General features: G+C 40.7%; 1 protein-coding gene across 1 annotated transcript in view; it reads left to right on the forward strand.

The window, feature by feature from the left end:
* Nucleotides 1-15,634, forward strand: part of LOC309547127 (interleukin-18 receptor 1-like) — a 38,223-nt gene that overhangs the window by 22,089 nt on the left and 500 nt on the right. Inside the window, exons 7-9 of the mRNA XM_082246915.1 lie at nucleotides 798-937; nucleotides 5,982-6,143; nucleotides 9,921-10,076. Of these exons, the coding sequence (XP_082103041.1) occupies nucleotides 798-937; nucleotides 5,982-6,143; nucleotides 9,921-10,076 (458 nt within the window). The remainder of the gene's footprint in view (nucleotides 1-797; nucleotides 938-5,981; nucleotides 6,144-9,920; nucleotides 10,077-15,634) is intronic.

Consider the following 15,634-nt stretch of genomic DNA (forward strand, 5'->3'; position numbering starts at 1 on the left):
TTTTATTTCGGTACAGCGTCGCACGACTGCGCAGCTTTCCATCAAAGTAACGCAGTGCCGAAGCGCAAAAAACCGCCTGGTCATTAAAGCCCCGTACACACGTACGGATCGTCGTCATACAAACGTCGGCGGACGAAAGATCTGCCGATTGTACGCGTGTTAGTATGGTGCCTCCGACAGCTGTCTGCGCACAATCCGCGGACAAGAGTCTTTCTTGCAAACATGAAAATTTTTGTCTGCGGACACCAGAACAGACGATTGTTCGCCTGTCAGTACAGAAATCAGCCGACAGACCGCAGATTTGCAAGACTGGGCATGCTCAGAAAATAAAAAACACAGGGAAAGTTAACCATTACATGACATCACTTCTGCAGTCAGCTGAAGTCTGCGGACAAAATTCTTGTGCTGTCCTTGTGCTGTCTTTGCACTTTTCAACAGACACCGACATCCCGGGGAGAAAAGACGAACGTTTGTATGACGACGATCCGTACGTGTGTACGGGGCTTAAGGGAGCAAATCCTTCCGGTCCAGAACTGGACCTGTGCTCAGTGACCAAAAAAATATCAACTCAATGACCAAAAATATCAGCTGCTGTGTGGAACACCTAAGTTGTTTGCATAGAAATTCAACCATATAAAATTATAATGTCCCATACAGTGCATGATCCAAATAGTGCAGCTTTAAAGAGAAAGTTAATGAATAACCTTCAAGTAATTTTTCAGTATACATGTGAATTAAAACAATTGCATATCTTGCCTATCCCTGAGAATTAAACATGCTGCATTTAATGTTTTAAGCCTCAAGACAGAAGAAGGAATTGCATGTATTGAACTAATAATACCAAGTGTAAATGAGGATGATATTAAGTACCCTTATGTATGCAGCTTAACTAGTTCACAAGATCCAGACATAAGGACATACATTTTCAAACTGAAAGGTAAGAAACTGAAAAGTAAGATACTACAATATGGTTACATCAAAATCTGCACCCAAAACTGTGTGCTATCTAGAAAATATTTGAACCAACATATTTAACTGTTGTTTTTTCTGACAATCTAAAGGTAGATTTAGCCATGCATCTAGATCTCCCTTTCCTCTGAAGCTCAATCCGCGTTCAGACTGCTCTGTCAGAGGCTGCGAGGAAGTGCTGTGACGCCTCCACACCACCTGCTTTAACCCCATTTTTGCAGCACATTTGCAGCATTTTTCCATTTTGATTGTGTAACATTTGCTGGGCGGAAAGCTACGTCAGGTAATCTTTGTCTCGGACGCAAAGCGAAGCATTACAACCAGGCATGCCTATTGCAGCTTAACCACTTAAGCCCCGGAGGATTTTCCTGCTAAAAGACCAGGGGGTATTTTGCGATTCGGCACTGCGTGACTTTAACGGACAATTGCGCGGTCGTGCAACGCTGTACCTAAACGAATTTGACGTCCTTTTTTTCCCACAAACAGAGCTTTCTTTTGGTGGTATTTGATCACCTGTGCGATTTTTTGATCACGCGCTATAAACAAAAAAAGAGCGACAATTTTGCAAAAATAGCAATATTTTTCACATTTTTTTATATGAAATTCCCCCAAAAAAAAATGTAAAAATCAAAATTTTTTAACATTTTTGGCCAATTTGTTTTATCCTACCTATGTTTGGTAAAAAAAATCGCAAAAAGCGTATTTTGATTGGTTTGCGCAAAAGTTATCGCGTTTACTAACAAAGGGAAAGATTTTTGTCATTTTTGTTGTTTTTTTTTTTAACGCGTAATGGCGGCGATCTGCGATTTCTTTTGCGGTACTGCGACATTGCGGCGGACAGATCGGACCCTTGACTGACATTTTTGACACTTTTGGGGTTACCAGTGACATTTCTACAGTAATCAGTGCTATACATATGCACTGTTACTGTAAAAATACACTGGCAGTGAAGGGGTTAACTTTATTTGGGAGGGAGGGGCTGTGTGTGTCCCTAGGGGCGTGATTCTTACTGTGATTGGCTGTGGCTCTAGCTGTAAGGACACTGATCAACGGATCTACATACTAGATCCGAGTAATCAGTGTCTTTACAGCGATGAGAATGACAGGCAGCTTGTTTACACAAGCTGCCTGACATTCTCCCTCTTCCCCCGACGATCGCCGAGTGGCCGGCGGACATCGGGTCCGCTGGTCACACGCGCGGGGGGGTGCGTGACCGCGCGGGAGCGGGAGCGCGCCTCCGCGGGCGCGCGCTCGCTCCCCAGACCCTCCCAGGCTAGTGACGTTAATTAACGTCACTCTGCCTGGCAGGGGCTGACCGCCGCAGTAAATCTACTTGCGGCGGTCGGCAAGCAGTTAAGGAAGGGGATGTGGGGGGGGGGGGGGGTTGACGGACAGCAAAAATACGGCTCAACCGTACATTCTTGCCACCCCACATCCCCAACCACATGTCTAAATGAAGCCTAAGACCTGTACTCATTCAAATTTTTTTTTTTTTTAAATCATACTGTTGATTTCTGTAAATACAGATGGAAGTCAAAAGAGTCCAGATTCTAAGTAGTGGCATTCAGATGAACTAAATAATGACTTGATGCATGGAACACATGTCCTCTGAGAAATCATGTTCACTAAGCATTACTTGATATCTTAAAGTGTATGTCAAGAAAAAAAAAACATACTTTAGAGTTCATGCACATGTCCTCATGTGTTATTCCTTTTAAACATGCTAAAAATACAGAAACATAACTTAAAATGTCAGAAATACAGTATTCTCCTTGTGCAGGACACCGGGCATGTGTCCAGGGCACCGAGTATATTTCTCCACTGTTTGGGTTGTGGTCCCTTTAGAGGGGGGGGGGGGCAAATTGTGTGTAGTTGGAGTATTATCCATTTATTTAGCCACCCTATCCCCCACTCCAACCCTGCTGAGTTATTTGACAGCAGCTCCCAGCAGAAGTCCAGCTGTCAAAACTGCAGCTTACACAGGTTAGGCAGGTGGAGCTGAGTGGAGGAGGACAAGCGGTTGGTGGAGGGGATCCCACTCAGGAGAGGGAACACAGCAGGGTGAGTGCATTGGAAGATGCTGTCACACATATAGGGTGGAAGATGCTGTCACACGTATAGGGTGGAAGATGCTGTCACACATATAGGATAGAAGATGCTGTCACATGTATAGGGTGGGAGATGCTGTCACACGTATAGGGTGGAAGATGCTGTCACACATATAGGGTGGAAGATGCTGTCACACGTATAGGGTGGAAGATGCTGTCACACATATAGGATAGAAGATGCTGTCACATGTATAGGGTGGGAGATGCTGTCACACATATAGGGTGGAAGATGCTGTCACACGTATAGGGTGGAAGATGCTGTCACACATATAGGGTGGAAGATGCTGTCACACGTATAGGGTGGAAGATGCTGTCACACGTATAGGGTGGAAGATGCTGTCACACGTATAGGGTGGAAGATGCTGTCACACATATAGGGTGGAAGATGCTGTCACACGTATAGGGTGGAAGATGCTGTCACACATATAGGGTGGAAGATGCTGTCACACGTATAGGGTGGAAGATGCTGTCACACGTATAGGGTGGAACATGCTGTCACACATATAGGATGGAAGATGCTGTCACACGTATAGGGTGGAAGATGCTGTCACACATATAGGGTGGAAGATGCTGTCACACGTATAGGGTGGAAGATGCTGTCACACATATAGGGTGGAAGATGCTGTCACACGTATAGGGTGGAAGATGCTGTCACACATATAGGGTGGAAGATGCTGTCACACGTATAGGGTGGAAGATGCTGTCACACGTATAGGGTGGAAGATGCTGTCACATGTATAGGGTGGAAGATGCTGTCACACATATAGGATAGAAGATGCTGTCACATGTATAGGGTGGGAGATGCTGTCACACGTATAGGGTGGAAGATGCTGTCACACGTATAGGGTGGAAGATGCTGTCACACGTATAGGGTGGAACATGCTGTCACACATATAGGATAGAAGATGCTGTCACATGTATAGGGTGGGAGATGCTGTCACACGTATAGGGTGGAAGATGCTGTCACACATATAGGGTGGAAGATGCTGTCACACGTATAGGGTGGAAGATGCTGTCACACATATAGGGTGGAAGATGCTGTCACACGTATAGGGTGGAAGATGCTGTCACACGTATAGGGTGGAAGATGCTGTCACACGTATAGGGGACCTATCGTTTAGAAATAATATTGCCTTTATTAAAATGAGCTTTTTGAGAAGTGTGTTTTTACACTGACACATCCACAAGATGGTTCTGATTACTGGTATAGTGGGGTTTATTTACTAAAACTGGAGAGTGCAAAATCTGGTGCAGCTCTGCATAGTAGCTAATCAAAAAAAAAAAAAAAAAAAAATTGGAAGCTGATTGGTTTCTATGCAGAGCTGCCTCAGATTTTGCATTCCCCAGTTTTAGTAAATCAACCCCAGTATTCAAAAGACAGCTTCAAGTTTCTTTATGAATAAAATGTAGAAAGAAACACTGGGGTAGCTATCTATGAGTTTATTCCTGACCAGGCCCTATTTTGCGATTCGGCACTGCGTGACTTTAACGGACAATTGCGCGGTCGTGCAACGCTGTACCTAAACGAATTTGACGTCCTTTTTTCCCACAAACAGAGCTTTCTTTTGGTGGTATTTGATCACCTGTGCGATTTTTACTTTTTGCGCTGTAAACAAAAAAAGAGCGTCAATTTTTCAAAAATAACAATATTTTTCACATTTTTTTATATGAAATCCCCCCCCCCCAAAAAAAATGTAAAAATCAATATTTTCTAACATTTTAGGCCAATTTGTTTTCTGCTACATATTTTTGGTAAAAAAAATTGCAATAGGCGTATTTTGATTGGTTTGCGCAAAAGTTATTGCATTTACTAACTAAGGGAAACATTTTTTTCATTTTTATTGTTTTTTTTTTTTTAACGAGTAATGGCGGCGATCTGCGATTTTTTTTGTGGGACTGTGACTTTGCGGTGGACAGATCGGACCCTTGACTGACATTTTTGACACTTTTGGGGGGTACCAGTGACATTACTACAGTAATCAGTGCTATACATATGCACTGTTACTGTAAAAATTACACTGGCAGGGAAGGGCTTAACTTTATTGGAGATGCAGGGGTTAAATGTGTCCCTAGGGGCGTGCTTCTAACTGTTATGGGATGTGGCTGTTTGTGTAGCTACAGAGATATACGATCCTACATAGCAGGACCGTATGATCTCTGCACTTACACAAGGGAGAATGACAGGCGGCTTTGTTTACATTAGCTGCCTGCCTTTCTCCCTCTGTACCGGACGATCGCGAGTGGCCGGCGGCCTGTCACACGTGCGGGGATCACAGTGAATGAGCGGGGGCTGGAGCGCACCTCTGGTGGCGCGCGCTCGCCCCCTATTGGCTCGCAGGCGAGTGACGTACCCATACGTCACTTTGCCTGCACGGGGCTGACCGCTGCAGTATATGTACTTGCGGCGGTCGGCAAGCGGTTAAAACAGAAAAAACTGCTGAAAATAAATTTAGGTAGGTATTGGCAATTTATTTTTATGCTACAAGGGTTATTTGAGATAAACTGACACATAAACATTGAAAACCTGGAAAACCTCTCCAAATGAATTGGGTAATCTAATCTAATATGATACCATATGATGTTGTATAGTTTATACACGTTTTTTTTTTTTTTTTTTTTTTAGCTAAAATAATACTGTGAATACTTTTCTTATCAAGGAAGATAAATTTACATGTAAAGTTTTATTGTTTGTCTAAAAAGTTCATTCAGACTGTATGCTTACTTTTATGGAAATATTGTTATTAGTGTTAGAAGTACTAGCTCTGAATCAAAACTTGTCACATGCTTGTGTGATTCAATTTATAGTGTTTTATTGTATTTGTATACTGTACAATATAGATGACTTGCATGCTTTGTATTGAGAGAGGAGTTAAACACTAATTAAATCTTGTTTTACTTCAACAGACAAAGGTCCAGATATTCCTAAAAGTGTTTTCACGGCTTCAATTACTGCAGCTGTGATTTGTTCACTTGCTATTATACTCTTGTTTGTTCTGTGCATCTTCTTTAGAATTGAGATTGTTTTATTGTACAGAAACATCACAGGACTGGATGAGACAACTGGAGGTAGGTGTCAATTATACCTCAACTTCACACATTATAGAGGCAAGCCGTATAGTTAAGTATATTAACCCCCCGCCTCAAAAAAAAAAAAAAAAAGTCATTTTTTTGCAGCTTATCAGTCCCTAGATGTGGGGCATGCATTTGATTTCTTTTTTTCTATTTTTACCTGGTGTTCCTGCTAGGGATGCACCGAATATTCGGCGGCCGAACATTATTCGGCCGAAAATAGAAAAAATAGCACTTTCGGTGTTCGGCCGAATAAGTCAAAAGGCCGAATAATTTTGTGCCGAACAATAGGGCTGAACGATAGTCGATAGGATATCGACTATCGTTCTGTGGCCGTAGGCGATATTCATATCGCCGAGGTCACGATATTTACAGGGGGAAGGGACTCGGAGGAGGACAGGAGGACTCACAGACTTCCGTGTTAGGCAGGGGAAGCCGGGACACTTCAGCGGTGAGCATACATACATTACTCACTCGTGCACTGCAGCCCGCCCCACACATTCAGTGAGTCTTAGGCTGGCCATACACTATACAATTTTCTTATTCAATTTCATTTAGATTTACCTTAAACTATGTAGTGCAAGGGCCTGCCTGATTGCATACAAATTGAAAGTGTTTAGGTTTGACCTCATATTATATGGTTTTGGTAAATCTAAAGGAAAGTTGAACAAGAAAATTGTATAGTGTATGGCCAGCCTTACTCTCCTCCCTAGTTTTTTCAATGGCACATTCAGGAAGCCAATCACGCCGTGATTAGCTGCACAGCGAACCAATCACGCGTGCCTGCACACCTGATTGGTTCCGCTGTGCCGCTACTCACGGCGTGATTGGCTTCCTGAATGTGCCATTGAAAAAACTAGGGAGGAGAGTAAGACTCACTGAATGTGTGGGGCGGGCTGCAGTGCACGAGTGAGTAATGTATGTATGCGGCTGTGCTCCTTTCCAGGCTCCTACTAGTCCACCTCCAGCCTCCTACTACCACCACTATGAGAGACTGTCTGTCACGGTATAATCTGATCGAGTCCACACTGACTGACTGTCAATGAGTAATTGATGTTACCACATTAACCCTGACCTGCCCAGTGCCCTGTATCTGCAATTAAAATTTACAAGGCTGCCTGCATGCTTCCTGATTTCCATTCCCAGCATCCTTCCCAATCCCTACAGTGTCACTAACATTAACCCTATGGTACAAGGCTGCAGTGTGCACTGAATCCCATTCCCTACAGTAACATTTAGGGAGAGAGACATGAGAGGACAAGAGAGAGAGAGACATGAGAGGACAAGAGAGAGGACAAAAAATTGGCAAAATAAATGGAAAAAATGAGAAACACCGCGTTCGGTATTCGGCCTTCGGCCAAACATTTCATTATTATTCGGCTTCGGCTTCGGCCAAGAATTTCATTTCGGTGCATCCCTAGTTCCTGCCAGTAACACACTTCCTGTTCTACTTTGACTTTGTCAGTCTTGACTGCTCTCCGGATTTGGCCTACAAACACCTGCCCCTCTCCTCATCTCCATTTCATGGAGGGAAAGTTTTTTGTTGTTCACAGAAAAGAGTAGGGTAGGCAAATAAAATTGTTTAAAATCCCAATTCAGTGCACAGTGCAGGTGATTTGTTAAAGGCAAATAGACTGCTCACTTTGCAACAAAAATTGCACTTTGCAAAGGGAATTATCCCCAGAGCTTAGTGAATGGGCTGAAGCGAGGCTGACTTCCATCATCCAAACATGCCAGCAAAAATGCTGTTTTTTTTTAAATTTTCCTTGCACATGATTGGGTACTCACCACATTTATTATACTCTGGGGAAAATTCCATTGCACAGTGCAAATTCCATTACAGCGGTAGCAAGATATTTGTTTTTAGTAAAGAAGCCCAACAATTTTTGCAGAATCAACAGGTTTTTTTATTTTGTATTTGTAGAAAATGTATCTAGCCTACAAATGCAGCCACCACATAAAGGGACTGGTAATCTGCAATATATTTAATTTTTATTCTTGGGTTTAGATATAGTAAATAAAAAAAAATAAATATAATAATATATATATATATATATATATATATATATATATATATATATATATATATATATATCACCTCTCTATACAGTTTCATAAGGTCAAAGGCCAAATGCAAGGGGTGTAGGCAACAAATGTTACATTTGACATGCAATAGGGGACCCTTTCTCTCCTTTTTTTTTTTTTTACCCTGAAGAAACCCATTTATGAAATTTCAGATCTCAGTGAATCCCTGCACATAAATTTCGTCCAGTGGTGCATCTATGCACATTCTCTCATCTCTTCGACAATTCATGGGTAGGTGTAAACCTGGTGGATCTCTGTACAAGACCAATTTTTTTTTTTTTTTGACTCACTGACAGTAACATTCTTGTTGCATATTACATCTGAGGCAGATCATCTTTACACCCTATTCCTTATTTAAAAAAAAAAAAAAAAGAATAAGTATCTTGAAATTATTAATATGTTGGTATAGTGCACATAGAAGAAGCAAAAAAAGGGGAAATTGTAGTGGCTTTGTAGATTGACATTCAGCGGAGATGTGACTGCATATGTTGGTGGTCAATGGAAAAGTGTCCACTTCAATTGCTGGTCAGTGTAGTACTTCCTCATACTGGCCATCAATTAAAAAGTGTGCCCCTACATTGGTAGTCCGTGGAGAAGAGTCTCTTTACTCTTGTGTTCAGTGTATGGCACCCTAAATATTCATGGTTAGTGGAGACATGTCTCCTTGAGCTAGAAATCTATTAAGGGAAAATTTCCTTCGCACTGGAGGTCAGTGGAAGGAATGCCCCTTAGATTGGTATTTAGTGGAAAGAATGTTCAGTTATGACACTTAAATTGCAGTGGAAAGAATGACATTTAAATTGGTGGTCAGTGGAGGAAAAAGCCCTTTACATTGTTGATTAGATAGGACAACTAATTCAATTGGAGGTCCGTGGGAGGAAGAATGCCCCTTACATTGGTGCTTTATGGCAAGAATTATGCCCTTTCCTTTAGTGGTCACTGGCAAAATGTTTCTTTACATTGGTAATCCATGAGAAAAGTTCCCCTTACCTTGGTGGTCAGTGAAAACAAATTCTCTTTACCAGAAAGAATAAAGATTGCAGTGTCAATGAATACTTACTTGAGGGATTAAAGGGACACTCCAATTGCTTCACACTGCTGGCTATCCTGCTACATTGGTGTCATATATACAGTATGTAGGCATTGTTGTTCAGGCGATAAATACGGACTAATAGGCAACAGCAATCATAAGTCTGTTGGATTTTAGCTTCTCAAAAATGATGGAAGATGGGGAAGCACCATATAGTCCTATTTTACACCGAGGACTCAAAGCTATTTATTTTGTAACTCACTTGATGGAAGGAAATGGAATAGATATTGCCATTACCTCCATCATCTCCTTTCAATTAGAACAAGTTGCTAAAAGGTTTCCCAACAAACTGAAAAATATCTGTCTGTGACAATAGGTATCACATATGCATCAATTTCATTTAACAGACCAACTTTTTCCAGCATTTCTGGGTGGATAGTTTTTAGTATAAGATTTTTTCTTCAACATCTATGAGGGTATATCTTATTTGGCAAGTGGGTGAATTATGGTGTAAAAAGTTTAAAAGTCAACTGGAGGCATAGCAAGTCTTATTTATACATCTGCTGGGTTACACACACAAAATGTTTCCATTACACTTGAATTTCTTAATGTTAGCATTGCATCTGAAATGTTTTGATATTTATGCACTTGCTTTTCAGATTCTAAAGAATATGATGCATACATCTCATTTGAAAGTTATTCCAGTCTCAAAGGAGAAGAGAGAGACTTTGCATTACACATTCTTGCGCCAGTTTTGGAAAATAACTTTGGTTTTAAACTATGCATTTTTGAGAGAGATGTTACTCCGGGAGGAGGTAAGAACTATTTTTTCTCTAATTTTAATTATTTTCTCATTCTTAAATTCTTTCCTTTTCCTCTACACAGATTCCAATAGATTAGCCTGAGTAATGTTGCCATGAATACATGGGTTTGCATTGATTTGCATTTGGCAGTACCCTTTTAGTTATTATTCAGTAATGAAACATACTAACCATTTAGGTAACAGCTGAACTGTATCTTGTTTGGTCAGCTTTCACAGGGTAAGGGTACACAGAGGCAGATTTTCCTGGCTAACAAAGGGGCAAAAATTAGCTTTACAAACAGTCTGTTGCATAGTTGAAGAGACACGCATTCCTCACTGTAAGACTGGAACTATTGACAACATGTTCAGAGGCGTTTGAAGCCCACCCTTGACACGTAGAATACTGTGCCAACTTCCTGGGACTTCTTTCACTATGAGTGGTAACTAAATTAGTAGACTCAAATGTATCACTCTCTGCATCTTAACAATGATCTTAAAGCAGTAGGACCTACAAACGAAGCGCTATACAATATGAATGCTTTTCTTTTGCAATGCCCCCGAAACCCTCTCTTTCTGTAGATCTGCCTTTTCTCATTTAGAATTTACAGGGCCTAGTTGGACCAACAGAAAAGGCGATTGTCTCAGACAATTAAACATAATGGACTAGGTGGGACTTTGAGTGAGACCCAAGCAGGTGGTGCCCGGCGTCTCCATCCCTATAACAAGAAAAAAATGAGGTTGAAGGATTATAAGAGGTGCATGAAAGTCAGCCAGCCCCCAGTCTGATGTACTCACCCTCCAGTCTGTCACCAACCAAGTAGACCTGTCTCTTGATACAAAGAACAGGGGTTTAGTTGACACACATTTGCAAACGCATGTGAAAGCTGCAGAGCCACTTCACGGCACCCTGTTAAACCTGCAGTCCTAACACTCCAAATTTAGTGTCCTCACTCTGGATGCACATGGCTGCTAATGGATGGATGGGGTAACAGGTGAGAGGGAGACAGCCCAACCTCCCCCAACATACCCTCATCCATGACTGGCTGTTGTCTCAAAACTCAAATAACTAAGTTGTAACGATGGTACAAACTGGAAAGGACCAGCTGAGAAGCATTACACCTCCATCCCCTTGGTGGATGCAATATAAAGACAGATAGGGATTTTATATATGGGGCATGGCCTGTAAAGCACAATGCCTTTCAATCCCTAATTTCCTATTTGGGACTTTGTGTGAGACAAGCAGGTCATGCTATTGGTCTCCATCCCTGTATACGGAAAAGTAAGGTCAAATCAGACTGCATCCACCAAAAATGCACGAAAATCGCACGGTGGGACTTTATATGAGGCACCAAGCTGTAAGCAAGGTGTCTCCATCCCTGGTTGCTTAAACATAATGGACTAGGTGGGACTTTAAGTGAGACCCAAGCAGGTGGTGCCCAGCGTCTCCATCCCTATAACAAGAAAAAAATGAGGTTGAAGGATTATAAGAGGTGCATGAAAGTCAGCCAGCCCCCAGTCTGATGTACTCACCCTCCAGTCTGTCACCAACCAAGTAGACCTGTCTCTTGATACAAAGAACAGGGGTTTAGTTGACACACATTTGCAAACGCATGTGAAAGCTGCAGAGCTGATTTGACCTTACTTTTCCGTATACAGGGATGGAGACCAATAGCATGACCTGCTTGTCTCACACAAAGTCCCAAATAGGAAATTTGGGATTGAAAAGCATTGTGCTTTACAGGCCATGCCCCATATATAAAATCCCTATCTGTCTTTATACTGCATCCACCAAGGGGATGGAGGTGTAATGCTTCTCAGCTGGTCCTTTCCAGTTTGTACCATCGTTACAACTTAGTTATTTGAGTTTTGAGACAACAGCCAGTCATGGATGAGGGTGGGTTGGGGGAGGTTGGGCTGTCTCCCTCTCTCCTGTTCCCCCATCCATCCATTAGCAGCCATGTGCTTCCAGAGTGAAGACACTAAATTAGGAGTGTTAGGACTGCAGATTTAACAGGGTGCCGTGAAGTGGCTCTGCAGCTTTCACATGTGTTTGCAAATGTGTGTCAACTAAACCCCTGTTCTTTGTATCAAGAGACAGGTCTACTTGGTTGGTGACAGACTGGAGGGTGAGTACATCAGACTGGGGGCTGGCTGACTTTCATGCACCTCTTATAATCCTTCAACCTCATTTTTTATTGTCTCAGACAATAGAGGAGTCCACTCTTAACCTGAGACGTATTAATGTAATATAGTAAAAGGGTATTCCAGAGTCCTCTCTACAATATCACAGAATTGGTGCCTGTAGCCTAACAATATAATGTTCCAATCAGCCAAGTCTGGTTCTGGGCCCCAAGTGTAGAATGGGACATTATGTTATCAGATTTTCAAAATAACATTTGTGGATAATTCAATCTCTATTCCCTAATCTCATCCTAAAGTGAGAACGTTTCTGCCAAATAAAGGTTTGCAGTAAGGCTGCACACAAAATGTTGTTTATTTTTAAAGTGTTTCCCCATTCAATACAATTTCTTTCAAACCAAAGGATGAGCAAAGTATTTTTTCAGCAACTAATACTGGGAAATCTTGAACAAAATTATTAGAACCTTTGTAAATATGTTTAGTGCTGTCTGTGTCCCTCCTGAATAAAATTGTGCTCTCTATTTGTACTGATCTTCCAAGACAAAAAGTGATGGGACATTTAAAATGTTATATTTGCCACCGCATTGGAAGGCAAGAATACCTAATTCCTTAGTGACACCTGAGGGATATTCCCTCAAATTGCGGAGATAATCTTTTTCTTCCTGTTAAGTCTCTAAAACTGGAAATGAAGGATCAATTCTCAAAGTGAAGGCGCCTGGTTTTCATAAATGGCCCAATATAAATAGAAGTACCTGCTGCCCTTTTTATTTAAATGGTAAGGGTACCAAAAACATGAATATTATAACAATGAAAATGGGCACTGGTAATGGTGTGGGCGAGTGGAATTGTTTATGTGGCCGTTGTGATTGTGAATAAAAGGTCGGTATGACTGTCTTCAATGTGGATATAAACCTGATATATATAATATCTTTATCCAGTAAGGTGTGTCCAGTGAATATATATGGGTAAAACTTCAAATAATAATACCTTATTGTGTAGAAAAATATTGCAAAAGAACTTTTGATAATAACCAAGTAATCTGTCACAAGCAATGTGCAATTAAAGTGACTTTTTGTGATAACTTAATAATACAAATGTGTGACACTTGTGATTATTAGTTAAAAAACTAAATTATGGTAATATCAATATAAAACATATATTTGACAATAAAATCTGTGATTCACAAAATTATTTGTGCAACTGGTAAAACAGTCCGTGCATAATAAATGAAATCTTCAAAATGATTTGTGCTCCAATTTGTGCTCTTGAAATGAATAGGCAATTTTTGCTTCTTACCAGATGGCCTTAGGTCACTAGGACCTAAATCGCTTTTGATCCCTTTAAAGAATGGATCAGTCCTAAACCGAACTCCTTCACTCCAGATATGTGGCTGTTTGTTTTTAGAGGGTCTGTAATGATGTAATCCTGGTGCTCTGTGTTAAACCAGAGTCTCCTATACAGCCCTAGTAGCGTGTCAGCGGTGGCGTTCGTTCCAGACAGGGCGGAAGTGATATCACTGGCTCTCTCTGTTTCCGGAACGCACGCCACTGCTGCCACGCTACTAGGGCTGTATAGGAGACTCTGGTTTAACATAGAGCACCAGGATTACACCATTACAGACCCTATAAAAACAAACAGCGTTTTCACCTAGTGCCAGGACAGGCACTATCCATAGTAAGCAGCCTTTTTTTACTTTTATTATTTTATCTCAATAAAAACGTTATCACGCTATATTTTGGCTTCCCCACTATTTTTCCATATATACCTGCTTGAGATCCATATCCTAAGGTCCTGAATAAAGGAAAGGAGGGGAAATCCTGAGTATACCACCATCCAGTCCCATTGAAAAACCTGCCACATATCTGGAGTGGAGGAGTTCGGTTTAGGACTGATCCATTCTTTAAAGGGATCAAAAGCGATTTAGGTCCTGGTGACCTAAGGCCATCTGGTAAGAAGCAAAAATTGCTTATTTATCTCAAGAGCACAAATTGGAGCACAAATCACTTTGAAGATTTAATTTATTATGCATGGACTGTTTCACCAGTTGCACAAATAATTTTGTGAATCACAGATTTTATTGTCAAATATATGTTTTATATTGATATTACCATAATTTAGTTTTTTAACTAATAATCACAAGTGTCACACATTTGTATTATTAATTTATCACAAAAAAAGTCACTTTAATTGCACATTGCTTGTGACAGATTACTTGGTTATTATCAAAAGTTCTTTTGCAATATTTTTCTACCCAATACGTTATTATTATTTGAAGTTTTACCCATATATATTCACTGGTCGCACCTTACTGGATAAAGATATTATATATATCAGGTTTATATCCACATTGAAGACAGTCATACCGACCTTTTATTCACAAACAATCACAACGGCCTCATAAAAAATTCCACACGCCCACACCATTACCAGCGCCCATTTTCATTTTTGGAAATGAAGGATACTCTCCCAAAGGAAATGGACAGGGGTTTTAACCTGGTCCTACTCTATCCAAAACTAAAAATAAAAAACAAATCACAATTTTTCATCTACAACATCAAGCAACATAAGTAAAGAAACTTGATATATCCAACTAAACACACCAAGATACTTCTGTAAAGTCCCTTTTGGTCCTGCATTCTGCCATTGATTTGAAGATTTGCTTTTAATATAATGCCTCCATTATTAGCAAGTATACATTTCAGTGACACTTATGGTTAACATGCAAACCCCTCTGTAGTGCAGAAAAGATAAGGATAACTGTCCTAAACCATGTGCCTTCAAAAGTAAGCCATCAGTAGAAGCTCCTGTGTTTCACCCTTGATTGGTTTTCTATAGGGGTCTTATGAGTTTGGCATTAGGGGTGTCTATTAGTGGGCTGAATGACTTGGAAACAGCCAAGGTAATAATGTTTAGCTAAGGTTAATTAGTGGGTCTCAAGGAACAGTGTAACTGAAAAATAAAATGTATAAGAATATAAAACTGGTGTAAATTACCAAATCATTTCAAAATTTAGCTGGGGCCAACGCTTTACATCATCTAACCTAGATGTTTGGAGCTAAAGTCTTTTGTTAATATGTTTACATTCTGCACCTGGATAAAGGGCTAAATGTGTAACTGAAGCCATATTTTTTTTTCCATTTTTCTGTGCCCCATCTGGGAATTTTCACCCTCTCTATTTGTATTGGGGACCACTGTCACTGGAACCTAAAGAAGGGAAAACCCAGAAACTTGAGTTGTCACCAAATTAGGAATAAAGGGCAATAGGGACGCCTATCACAGAGACTAATGTCAAAGAGAGAATATACCTCATTTTGGACCTATTCATCTAATTTCTAGTTGTGTCTGCAGTATGAAAAGTGATAGGGAATCTCCTCAATAGAACAGGTGGAAGAACTGCTGTAACAGAGATTTTGAACATTTTAACACACTCAA

Source organism: Pelophylax lessonae (genome assembly GCF_965119305.1).
Source record: "Pelophylax lessonae genome assembly, chromosome: 2".
In the NCBI taxonomy this organism is placed as follows: Eukaryota; Metazoa; Chordata; class Amphibia; order Anura; family Ranidae; genus Pelophylax; species Pelophylax lessonae.